The sequence below is a fragment of the Coloeus monedula genome, assembly GCF_965178545.1.
Source record: "Coloeus monedula genome assembly, chromosome: 27".
In the NCBI taxonomy this organism is placed as follows: Eukaryota; Metazoa; Chordata; class Aves; order Passeriformes; family Corvidae; genus Coloeus; species Coloeus monedula.
Window position 1 is genome coordinate 4,893,751 of NC_138807.1, and position 13,013 is coordinate 4,906,763.

General features: G+C 52.6%; 2 protein-coding genes across 4 annotated transcripts in view; both read right to left on the bottom strand.

The window, feature by feature from the left end:
* NDUFA13 (NADH:ubiquinone oxidoreductase subunit A13) overlaps positions 1–1,160 on the bottom strand; it is a 3,504-nt gene extending 2,344 nt beyond the window's left edge. The window contains exons 1-3 of the mRNA XM_082297761.1: positions 1,026–1,160; positions 837–915; positions 439–510 (exon numbers count right to left, since the gene is read on the bottom strand). Of these exons, the coding sequence (XP_082153887.1) occupies positions 439–510; positions 837–915; positions 1,026–1,119 (245 nt within the window). The 5' untranslated portion in view covers positions 1,120–1,160. The remainder of the gene's footprint in view (positions 1–438; positions 511–836; positions 916–1,025) is intronic.
* A 3,387-nt stretch (positions 1,161–4,547) lies between these two features.
* Positions 4,548–13,013, bottom strand: part of GATAD2A (GATA zinc finger domain containing 2A) — a 46,139-nt gene continuing 37,673 nt past the window's right edge. For all 3 annotated transcript variants that reach the window (XM_082297930.1, XM_082297929.1, XM_082297928.1), the window contains 3 exons: positions 11,607–11,896; positions 10,505–10,688; positions 4,548–9,064 (listed from right to left, as the gene is read on the bottom strand). In XM_082297930.1, coding sequence (XP_082154056.1) covers positions 8,934–9,064; positions 10,505–10,688; positions 11,607–11,896 — 605 coding nt within the window. In that variant the 3' untranslated portion in view covers positions 4,548–8,933. The remainder of the gene's footprint in view (positions 9,065–10,504; positions 10,689–11,606; positions 11,897–13,013) is intronic.

Consider the following 13,013-nt stretch of genomic DNA (forward strand, 5'->3'; position numbering starts at 1 on the left):
CCCGGGGGGGGGGGGGTTCCCAGTTCCCAGGGACGTTCCCAGTTCCCAGGGATGTTCCCAGTTCCCAGGGATGTTCCCAGTTCCCAGGGGGCGTTCCCAGTTCCCGGGGGGGTTCCCAGTCCCAGGGGGAGTTCCCAGTCCCAGGGGGAGTTCCCAGTCCCAGGGGGAGTTCCCAGTTCCCAGGGATGTTCCCCATTCCAGGGGGGGTTCCCAGGGATGTTCCCAGTTCCCAGGGATGTTCCCAGTTCCCAAGGGGGGTTCCCAGTTCCCAGGGACGTTCCCAGTTCCCAGGGATGTTCCCCATTCCAGGGGGGGTTCCCAGGGATGTTCCCAGTTCCCAGGGACGTTCCCAGTTCCCAGGGATGTTCCCAGTTCCCAGGGATGTTCCCAGTTCCCAGGGGGGGTTCCCAGACCCCCCAGGAGTTCCCGTTCCCGTACCTGCGGTCGGACTCCGCCTGCAGCAGCGGCATCAGCGCGATGCGAGCCTCCAGCTCCTCGATCAGCAACCGCCTGCGCCGGGAGCAGGGTCAGGGGCACTGGGAGCGACTGGGAGCGACTGGGAGCGACTGGGGGGGGCCCTGGGGTGAACTGGGACTGAGGGGACTGGGAAGGGACGGGAAAGGTCCTGGGGGGAGGCGGGGGCACTGCGGGGTCCCGGGGGGCACTGGGAGGTGCCATGGGGCACTGCGGGGTTCCAGCGGCACTGGGGGCACCGGGAAAAGCCCATCCCGGTGCCAGAGCCCCAGCGGAGCCCGGGGCGGAGGGAGAGCCGGGAATCATCCCCGGGATAACCGGGAATGGGCTCGGGATGGCCGCGGGGAGGCTCGGAGCGTCACCTGCGCTCGCGGTTCCATTTGATGAGGGTGTAGTAGCCCAGCAGGAGGCTCCCGACGCCGAGCGCGAACAGGCTGTACCCTGAGGGGAGCGGGGGGGGCGCTCAGCGCGGCCCCGCGCGGCGGCCACGGAGAGCCCGCACGGCCCCGCTCCCTCTCCCGCGGCTCCTCCGCCGCTCCCCCCGGGCCCACCTGAGAGGCCGCGGCGCGGCAGGTGCCGCTTGTAGTCGATGGGGCCGTACCCGCCCGGCGGGGCCATGTCCTGCTTCACCTTCGGCGCCGCCATCGCGGCGCTCCCCGGTGACGTCACTGCGCCGCGCCGCCCGCCCGCCCAGTTCCCGCGCGCGGGAAACCCACGTGGCTGCACCACGTGAGCGGCGGGGCCGCCTCTTAAAGGGGCAATGCCGGGAGTGGGGCCCGCAATGGGGGGGAGGGACATTGGGGTCACCTGAGCCCCCCCCCCCCAAAATCCCGAAGGTCCCGCCAGGAGCAGGGAAAGGATCCCCGGGAGCCTCCGGAGGCTTTTCCCATCTCCAGGTGAACATTCCCGGCCCCCTGCGCCCCAGGAGGGTTTTCCAGCCCCGGCTCTGGATCGAGGTCGCCGTGTCCCGGCTCTAATCCCGTCCTAATCCCTGGGATTTAGGGATTTAGGGATTTGGGGGATGGTGGGAGCCCCCCGGGGTGGGGATACTCGGGAATGGGCTCCCGCTCCCAGCCTGGAGCAGGGGATTCCCGGGAAAACTGTGGCTGTGCCATCCCTGGAAGTGTCCGAGGCCACCACGCTGGAGGAACCTGGGATGGGGGGATTGGATGATCCTGGAGGCTTTTTCCAAACCCAAACCCTCCTGGGATTCCTGGGGAAGTCGTTATTGCACAGCTGGCGAATTCCCTGAATAACCTCCATCCTTGGGAGCGGAATTCCTGGTGGAAATATTCCGTAGGAAACAATTATTGAGGGTTTTGGTCAGCACCGGCTCAATATTCCTGACCAATCCGCCCGGGAATTAGAGAGGATTTGGTTGATTCCAGGATCCATTCCCATCCCATCCCGGTTTCTTCCAGTCTGGGATGGCCAATCCCACATTTCCCCAGCCCAGGAGCAGGGATCAGGAATGAAATCCGGCTTTGGAATATTAATAAATCTCAAATTTGGAAAGATTTTCCAGGATTTTAAAGGATTTTATCCCTTTTCCCTTTATTCCCAGCACCCGGAGCAGGTGACAGGAGTCAGGAGCTGAGGGAATTCCTGCTGGATTTTATGGGATGTTTTTGGGATGCGTTTGTGGGATCAAACAGGACCCTGGAGCCTCCTTGGGAACGGGGGAACCCCCCTGGCTTTTCCATAGGGAAGGATCAGCCGCAGCCGATGGGAAATGGGAATTGAACGGGATTCCAGGAGCGATCCGAACCCTCCCGGCTCTGGATGCGACGTCCAAAGTGCCTCCTCTTCCTCCTTTCTCTTCCCAGTTCCCAAATCCCGGATTCCCAGTCTCTCCATATCCCAACACAACCCTGACCTGGGAATTCCCAGCACGGATTTTCCCAGGAATTCCCAAATCAGCCCAACAAAGTGACCTTGGAGGGTTCGGAGGAGACACCCAGGATGAGGATTCCCATCTTCCAGCCCTCAATCCATAGGAAAGGGATGCATTCGGGATCTCCGTGTCCATGGAGTCGGTTCCGTTTTCCAGCAGTTTTCCCCAAGGAGGGATCCAGAGTTTTCCTCAAGGATCTTCCTCGGTTGAAAAGCGTTCTAGGAAATGAATTCAACGCGTTCCCAAATTCCCGATCTCCCCCAAAATCTGGGATTTTCCAACGTGGAAGGTCAGAAGCAGCCAAAGAAAACCTCCTGGGAGAGCGTCCAACGCTTGGATCCGCGGAGGGTTCGGATCCGAGGTGATCCTGGAATATCCAGCGGGAACGGGAAAGGGGGGGACGCTCCCGCCTTGCTCCCGGATCCCGTTGGATTGCGGTGTCCCGGGAAGGGGCCGTGTCCATCCTCCTCCTCCTCCTCCCAAATCCTCGGCAATTCCAGCTCCAAATCCGGGATTTACGGTGCCGAATGCGAGTTATTCCCACCCTGCATCCTCGGGGCTTTCGGCCATTCCCACAGGGATGGATCAACAGCCCGGAGCCAGGCGGGATCCAGCAATTCCCTGGGATTGTCCCCCAGCCAACGGGATCCATCGATTCCTTGGGATCTTCTTCCCACCCAACGGGATCCATCGATTCCTTGGGATCTTCTTCCCACCCAACGGGATCCATCGATTCCTTGGGATCTTCTTCCCACCCAGCGGGATCCAGCAATTCCTTGGGATCTTCTTCCCACCCAATGGGATCCATCGATTCCTTGGGATCTTCTTCCCACTCAACGGGATCCATCGATTCGCTTGGGATTGTCCCCCAGCCAATGGGATCCATCGATTCCTTGGGATCTTCTTCCCACCCAAAGAGATCCATCGATTCCTTGGAATCCTCTTCCCACCCAAAGAGATCCATCGATTCCTTGGGATTGTCCCCCACCCAACAGGATCCATCGATTCCTTGGGATCTTCTTCCCACCCAACGGGATCCAGCAATTCCTTGGGATCATCTTCCCACCCAACGGGATCCAGCAATTCCTTGGGATCTTCTTCCCACCCAACGAGATCCATCGATTCCTTGGGATCATCTTCCCACCCAAGGAGATCCATCAATTTCTGGGATCACTTTCCCATCCAATGGGATCCATCAATTCCTTGGGATCATCCTCCCACCCACCAGGATCCTCTGATTCCTCGGGATCATCCTGCCCTCAGACCGGATCCAAGATTTCCCATCAATCCCACATTTCCTGCTGCACATGGAAAACCCCAAATCTCCTTCCTTTTCCCATTTTTCCAAGCTGGGCTTTGCCTAGAGCAGGATCCATTCCCTGCTTCCCTCTTTTCCCAAACCTGTGGCTCCGGAGCCGAGATTCCACCCTTGGGGCCAAGGAGCAGGAATTAGGGACAATCCCATGGGAATTCCCACGTGTCCGTGGCTGCTGAAGGCGCTCCAAGAACTCGGATTTTATCTGGAATTGGGGGGAAAAAAAATTCTGGGAATGTCTTCGGTCAGATTCACCATCCAATCCCGTTCTCATCCCAGCGGGAAGAGATCCAGCGGCTCCGTGAGTTCTCCTGGAATGGCCAGGTGAAATCCCAGGGGTATCCTGGTGGGGGAGCAGGAATTCCAGGTGGGAATGAAGAGGAGTCTGCATTCATGGATGTGCTCCGTCTGAATCCCGGGATGCGCCTCTGAGGATGCTCCATCCGTGAAATTCCAGGGAAAATCCACAGAAATGCTGGAATTGTTCATTTTCTTTTCCCGGGGTTTGGGTTTTTTTCGGGAAGAAACCTTGGCAGAGGAAGGAGCAGATCTGGCTTTGTCCCAGTGATCCACGAGATGCATCCCAACCCCCAAAATCCTGGGAATGAGAGGCGGATCCAGGTGTTTCTCCATTTGTTTATTGGCATTCCAATTCCAAGCCCCCCCCTCCCGATACAGTTATTGATCAATTATCGATCCCGGATCCTTCTGCTGGGATTCGTTGGAATTACTGAGCTTTTTGGGATTTATTCCGGAATATTTTGAGTCACAAGAAATCCAAGGAAAAAAATCCTGCCCTATTCTCGCTCCTTCCCAAAGGAGAGGGAAAAATGAGCCAAACTTGGGGTTCTTTTCCCCCCAAGATCTCCCTAAATTTCCTAAAATTCCAGCCCCTCCTGCAGCCCAAATTCCCAGTTTTCCATCCGGGACTGAACTTTGGGAATTCAATTCCAATTTTTCCTATCCCAAAAAACAGGGATAATTGGCTGGGAGAATCCAGAGGCAACGGAATGGTTCCGGAAATGGGGATCAAAGCAGACACGGAATAAAACCCAACCCCAACTCCACGGGGATTTTGGATTTACCACGTTTTCCACAGGAATGGCAGGTGCAGGAATCCCTGGAATATGAAAAATTTGGGAAATCACCTTTTCCCTGAGCCGGGAACTCTGAGGAAGAAGAGCCTTGGATAGAAAAAATTCCAACCCGATTTTGTTTTATTTCCCACCCCTCCCCTCCCCATGGCGAAAAATCCAAATCCCGACCCTCCGGAATGAGAAATCCAAGAAAAACCACACGGCTGCCGAATTCCAAGGCGGGAATTTTCCAATGAAAATCCGGGGTTTTTTTTGTTTTTATTTCACAAGTTGCTAAAATCTAAAGTACAACGGCCGTTCCTCGTTCTCCACGGTGTCCTAGAAAATCCCGGAGGCTCTGAGCGGGAATTTTATGGCTTTAGGGACCCCCTGGATCCCTCTCCCCAGGAGAGGCAGGAGCCGGAGCCCCCCGGAATGCTCATGCAGCGAAGCTTGGGAAGAGCGGGAAAACGGGATCCGAGGGAGGAGGATCCCGAAGGATTTGTGGGAGTCGAAGGGTTGGGTGGTGTTCCCACAGATCCAAGAGATCTCAGGGATTCGGGAATTCCAAAAGCCTCAAGGATTTGGGAATCCCCAAAGGGATCCAGGAGATCTCAGGGATTCGGGAATCCCAAAGGGGATCCAAGAGATCTCAGGGATTTGGGAATTCCAAAAGCCTCAAGGATTTGGGAATCCCAAAAGGGATCCAGGAGATCTCAGGGATTTGGGAATTCCAAAAGCCTCAAGGATTTGGGAATCCCAAAAGGAATCCAGGAGATCTCAGGGATTTGGGAATCCCAAAGGGGATCCAAAAGCCTCAAGGATTTGGGAATCCCAAAAATCTTGGGATTCAGGAATGAACCCAATGGGTTTGGAATTCCAAAGCGGATCCAAGAGATCTCAGAGGGATTCCAGAATTCCAAAAGCTTCAAGGATTTGGGAATCCCAAAGATCTTGGGATTCAGGAATGAACCCAATGGGTTCAGAATTCCAAAGGGGATCCAAGAGATCTCAGGGATTCGGGAATTCCAAAAGCCTCAAGGATTTGGGAATCCCAAAAGGGATCCAAGATATCTCAGGGATTTGGGAATCCCAAAAGGGATCCAAGAGATCTCAGGGATTCAGGAATTCCAGAGGTGATCCAACAGCCCTCAGGGAATCCCAAATTTCAGAGGGGATCCAAATGCCCTCAGGAATTCGGGAATCCCAAAGGGGATCCAAGAGATCTCAGAGAATCCAGAATTCCAAAGGGGATCCAGCAGCAGGAATAAACCCAAGATTTGTTCCCAATTTTGTGTCCAACCGCCCTCCTCCACCATTCCCAAACATTTCCCCTCCAGGGCAGAATTCCACAATGGGAATTTTCCGTTTGAGATTTTTTTTCCCTGTTTTTTTCCCGTTTTTTGTGGGCTTTTTTTTTTCCTGGAAAAAGGAGAGCCGGAGGAGAGGGAAGAGGTTTGGAAAATCTGTATTGAAGAGTTGGAACAACTTTGCACCTGAATGATCCCAATCCCACAACTCCCATCGGAATATGGAACTGGGACTGCGAAGGAAAAGCCATTCCGGCATTCCAACGTGGAATCTTTTCCCAGATTTATCCCAAATTTGGCAGAAACACGGATGAAATAAACAAATCCTCCAAATTCCCTGCGACATTCCAAGAACCACCAGGGAAAAACCACGTCAGAACTGGTCTGGATCCCAGGAGCCTCATTCCAGGTTGGGAATTTTGAGTTTCAGCCTCATTCCAGGTTGGATTTTGGGTTTTTCCAGCCTCATTCCAGGTTGGATTTTGGGTTTTTCCAGCCTCATTCCATGCAGGATTTTCCTTTCCAAAGAAATCTCTCCCCCCTCCCCATCCCCCAAATATTTTTTTGCGGGATTTATTCTGAATTATCCATCCAAAAAAAAAAAAAATCAGGATGGAACATTTCGGAGTCTGGACACAGAGACTTGTTTGGAATTTTAATTCCAAATCCTTAAATTCAAGCATTCCCAATTATTTTAACAATCCAAGTTGGTTGGAATTCCAATTTCCAAGGGAATTACTGGAGCTGCTGGGATCCAAAAAGGTTTTGCCGTCGTTTTTAGAACATCAAATCCTTTCTGCCCCTCTTTTATTCCCTGTTTTTTTTTCAGGAATCATCCAAAGCTGTTTCCCAACACCGGGAATAAATGATCCAGGTTTTCCCAAAAAAAAAAAAAGAAAAAAGAAAAAAAAAGAAAAAAAAAAGAAGTTTGGGATTTAATTGGAGGAGTTTTGTTGGGATTTTTTTTTTTTTTGGGAATAAATGAACTTTTTCCAGGTGGTCGAACAGAGATCAAACATTGGCATCCATGAGGAAAAAAAACCAGGAGAGGAAAAACAATCCCCCCCCCCCCAAAACCAACCCCAAAAAATTCCACACGGGAAAGGAACGCCAACTTTTCCATACAATTAAATGGAAGAAGCAAATCCACTTCATCCCTCTGTCCACATCTCCCAATCCAAGCTTGGAATGAAAAGAAAACTCCAAATTCCAACCCGATTCCCACCCATCTGAGCTCTTCACATCCCTCCGGAAAACACACCAAAATCCGCATCCAGGTGGGAATTCCGGGGGTTTTTATCCAGCAGTTTGGAAAAAGGGCGGGGGGGGTGGTTCCTAAGCTAAATCCCTAAATATTGATATCCACACGCCGGGAAAAGTGGGAAGAGGGAGGGGTTTTGTCACTCGGCAGCGCTCGGATCCGAGGGGGATGATCCCTAAGGAATTCTTGGCTTCAAGTTTCGATCTCCCAGCAATTCCTAAGAAAATAAATCCGGCTTTTCCTGAATTTCCCCCCCCACCCCTTCCCCGTTTTTTTTTATATATAGATCTCTAGATTATATATATTTATAATTTCCCAAAGAATTCTCATCGGCGCTTTGCCCAGCGCTGATCCGCGACACGAGGAGTAAGGCATGGAATTCTGCCCCTTGGATTCGTCTGGAATTCAGGAAGAAGCCCAGGGAAGAAGAGGATGAGAAACCAAAATCAAACCAAACTGGCCCCGGCTGGATTTTGGGTTGAACCTCCGGAATCCCCAAAAAAACGATGGAAAGCTCCATCCAAAATGGGAGAGTGATGGATACAGGAGCATGCTTGGGATGCCTGGAAGAACTCGAATCACGGAGGGAAGGATTGGGAACGGCCGGAATTCCCAGTGGGAATCGGGAATCGCTTCCAATCCTCCCTGCTTGCATCAGCTTCTGGAATTCCTATAATTTTGAATAATATCCCTCAAAAGAACAACAAAAGAGGAGAAATAAAAACCAACCAACCCTCCCAAAGGAAAAGAAAAAAATTCCCAAACAGTTTCGCTTTGGAGTCTCTGGGAACGTCGGGAAGGCCCAACTCCGCTGGATGAGAAAGAACCAAGGTGGTTTTTGTCTATCAGTAACTGCAAGGTTTTTAAACTACCAACGGTTCCAAAGTCTATTCCAAACAGAATCCAACAAAAAAGTGGGAGGCTCCCGCAGCACTTCCCACCTCCCAGCCAAGTTTTGGGGCGGCAGCCAATCCCTAAGGAAAAAGAAAACCAAACCATACTCAACTGGAGTCGGGAATTTGCACTTATTTCTCGGCGGCGGCGGCGGCGGCATCGTCGGATTTTTGGGACTATCGGGATGTGCTCCCTGCCTTCCCGGCTGGAGGAGGGGCAGGGCAAAGGAGCAGCCATGAACTCGGCTCACTAAATGCAGGATGGGGCTGGAATTCTGGAATTCCTCTCTCCACGACCCAAAATTGCGGAGCGCGCTCCGGCGTTCCCGGCAAAAGGTTCGGCGACGCCGCCGAAGGCAGAGAGGAGGCGCTGAGTCCTTTTTGTGCTGGTGCCAAAAAAATCCAGAACTAAATACAGAAAAAGCCAAAAAAAAAAAAAAAAAAAAAAAAAAAACCAACAAAAAATTGAAGGAATTCTTCCCCCTTCCCTGCCAGCTTCCATGAAAATCTGGGAGCCAAAAGGAGCCGGGGCTCGGCCACCCCTACACGTGGTCACTTCTCCCGGCAGGGACGGCGGCGCTCGCTGGGATGAGGAGTGGTCTTCTTGCATCCTAGAAAGCCTGGGGCGTTATCCAGCTGGGATTAAAGCAGATTCCACGGAAGTGTGGTAGAAAAAGGATGGCAGAGCCAGGAAAAGTTCTCCCTCGGCATTATTTCCACGTGGCCGACTGTGGGATGGAGCGGGGCGGGATCATATCCAGGAGATACTCGCGCTGCCGATCCACGGCCGAGGCTGATTTGTGCACGGCCAAACCGGGGCTGACGAAGGGCAAGGCCCCACCTGGAGGGAAAAAAGGGAATTGTGGAGTCATGGAATGGCGTGGGAATGAGGGGAACCAGCGCTAAAAACACATGGAAAAGCGGGATTGAAGTGTGGATTATCCCGATGGGCGGCGCCGGGATTTGGCGCCTTCAGGATGCATCCCAACCAAGAGGAGAAAGATTTTAGGATCGAAACTCAGGATTTGAGCACTCTGGGATGGAATTGTATTTGAAGTGATGGATGAAGCTGTTGGGAATAAAAGAATCCTAAGAAATCCATCAAGAAAGTTCACAAAAGATCTGGAGTTTCCTTCCTGGGAATCCTGATTTTCCTTTAGGAAAACAAATGGATCTTCTCAAGTCACCTTCTTCTATGGAAAATAGAGGAATGTTTGGATTGGAATTGATCACTTGGATTTGTTCCAGGAACAGCTTTAGGGATTTCAAATCCTGAGAAATCCTGATGGGAATTTGAAATATTCCAGCGGGAATTTGAATGGGGAATGTGCTGAAGGCAAAACCATTGATTTATTGGATGGTGCTCCCAGCGAAGAGGAAAAATCAGTCAAAAATGAAAGAATTTGGTTAAAATTCCCAGAAATGAAGGAAAAATTCCTGCAGGGTGGTGCTGTATGTGGATATGGATTCAGGGATCAACAATCCGACTCTAAATCCATTCAGTTTAGTTAAAAATGGGGGAAACAGGAATTTTTAATCGCTTTTCCTTCCTGAAGGCAACATTTGGTGAGGCCAAACTTCACCAACACCACGTGGGGACAACGATTTTAGGAGCAAATCCTTGATATTACTGGGATTTAGGGCAGGAGATCCCATAGGGAATGAAATCCCAACTTTAAAACCATTAACTTCAATTATAAATGGATAAATCTGGAATTTTTAATTGATTTTACCTCCTGAAGGCACCGTTTGATGAGGACAAACCCCATCAAAACCAAGTGGTGACAATTTTAAGACCCAATTTTCAGTATCATCATTTTTTCCATGCAGGAAATCTCGCAGGGAATGAAATCCCAACTTTAAATCCATTAACTTGAATCCCAAATGGATAAAGCAGGAATTTTGATTTGATTTCATCCCTTGGTGGCACTTTTTGATGAAACCAAATCCCACCAAAACCAAGGGGTGACAACAATTTTAAGAGCGAGACGACCTTGATGTTATTGGAATTCCATGCCAGAAATCCCACAGGGAATGAAATCCCAGCTTTCAATCCATTCAGTTTAATTCCAAATGGATAAAGCAGGAATTCTGAGTGGATTTTACCTCCTGAAGGCACCGTTCCATGAGGACAAACCCCACCAACACCAAGCAATGACAACAACTTAAACCTCAACTCCTCGGCATCACCGTTTCTTTTTCCCCCACAAGGATTCCCACCCAAAAACTGGGAATGTTGGGCAGCGATCCCGAGGAAAAGAGGCTTCCCAGGATCCTGTACCTGTGTTGATGGGATTTTTCTTCCAGGAGGCCGTGCTGCCCTTGCTGCCGGATCTCTCCACGTGTTTTCCGGGCCGGCTCCCGAGGGTGGCGGTGGCCGAGGAGCTCTGGAGCTTGGGGGAGGGGCTGAAGGCGTGCAGGACCCCTCGGGAAGCTCCGGCACCTCGGGACATCTGGCTGGAACTCTGGCAGGACACAGGGACAAGGGGCTAAATCTGGGATGTAGCACGGGTTTGAGGGGATAAAAAATTCCAAGGGGTTTTTCTACGGCGAGCAAGGATTTGGGGTTTTTTTTTTTGGTGGGTTGGGATGAGTTCGGAGGTTCCTTCTAACACAAAGCAGGCTGGGATTCTGGGATTTGTGCTCCTGGGATGAGGAATTGCAATCGACTGCAAAGCAGCAAGAAAAGGGATTCTGATTTAGGGCAATTTAATGTTTTGGTGCTGGAGCTGCTCTTCCCATTTGGAATGAGTCCAGAGAAGGACATGGAATTATCTCTGGGCTGGAGCTCCTCTGGAGCCCAGGGTGGAGAGCTGGGGGTGCTCAGCTGGAGAGGAGAAGCTCCAGGGAGAGCTCCGAGCCCCTTGCAGGGCCTAAAGGGGCTCCAGAAGAGCTGCAGAGGGACTGGGGACAAGGCCTGGAGGGACAGGAGCCAGGGAATGGCTTTGAACTGGAAAAGGAGAGATTTGGGTGGGATATTGGGAAGGAATTCCTCCCTGTGAGAGTGGGGAGGGAATGGGATGGAATTCCCAGAGCAGCTGTGGCTGCCCCTGGATCCATGGAAGTGTCCAAGGCCTGGTTGGATGGGGCTTGGAGCAGCCTGGAAGGTGGGATTAGAGGATCTTTGGGGGCTGGAACCGAATGTTATTTTTGGGATGGGATTGGTGGATTGGATGATGTTTGAGGGCTGGACTGGATGATCTTTGGGATTGGATGATTTTTGGGATGGGATAACCTTTAGAGCATGGGAGGGCACCTATGATCCATCCCACCTTAAACCCAACCTGAGGGACAAATTCCTCAGGCTACACCTCAACCCTTGGGACAATTCCAAGCATTTTTCCCCTCTGGAAAACATGGATCTGCTGGAGGTGGGTCCTCACCTGCTTGAGCGCGTGGTGCTGCCCCACGGGCTCGGCCTTGGGCTGCCCGGGGGGGGCCGTTTGCTGCAGGATCCTCTGCTCGATCTCCTGCTCCTGCTGCAGGGCCTTGACGAAGGCGGCCTTGAGCCGGTTCGTGTGCTCGGCCTTCAGGGCCTTCTTCTGGTTGGAGGCCATGCAGGTCTCGCACATGATGGTGCCGTTCTTCTCCTCCCGCCAGCGGCACGTGAAGTCCGTGTGGCACTGGGCACACAGGTAGGGCTCCCGGCAGGACACGGCCACCGCCACCTTCCCTGAGGGGACAAACATGGGGGCTCGGCCTTCCCGCCTAGAACAGGCCTGCAAGAGCTCAAAGCCGCTTCAAAGTTAAGGCAAAACTCCTAAAAAATAACCAATCTGCCCTTAAATGTCCTCATCTGAGGTCTTTGTATGCTTAGATTTGTGTGAGGTTTAGTTTCTCTAAGGACACAGGTAGGGCTCCTGACAGGACATGGCCACCGCCACCTTTCCTGAGGGGACAAATATGGTGGGTCAGCCCCAGCACGGCCCTCTGTGAGGGACAAACACCTGGGATCGGCCCCAGAGTCACCTTCCATGAGGGACAAACACCTGGGATCAGCCCCAGAGTCACCTTCCATGAGGGACAAACACCTGGGATCAGCCCCAGAGTCACCTTCCATGAGGGACAAACACCTGGGATCAGCCCCAGAGTCACCTTCCATGAGGGACAAACACCTGGGATTGGCCTCAGAGTCACCTTCCATGAGGGACAAACATCTGGGATCGGCCCCAGAGTCACCTTCCATGAGGGACAAACACCTGGAATCGGTCCCAGAGTCACCTTCCATGAGGGACAAACACCTGGGATCGGCCCCAGGGTCACCTTCCATGAGGGACAAACACCTGGGATCGGCCCCAGAGTCACCTTCCATGAGGGACAAACACCTGGGATCGGCCCCAGGGCCACCTTCCATGAGGGACAAACACCTGGGATCGGCCTCACTGCCACCTTCCATGAGGGACAAACACCTGGGATCGGACTCAGAGTCACCTTCCATGAGGGACAAACACCTGGGATCAGCCCCAGAGTCACCTTCCATGAGGGACAAACACCTGGGATCAGCCCCAGAGTCACCTTCCATGAGGGACAAACACCTGGAATCGGTCCCAGAGTCACCTTCCATGAGGGACAAACACCTGGGATCGGTCCCAGAGTCACCTTCCATGAGGGACAAACACCTGGGATCGGCCCCAGGGCCACCTTCCATGAGGGACAAACACCTGGGATTGGCCCCAGGGCCACCTTCCATGAGGGACAAACACCTGGGATCGGCCTCACTGCCACCTTCCATGAGGGACAAACATGGCGGCTCGGCCTTCCCGTCCAGAACAGGCCTGAAGAAGCTCCAA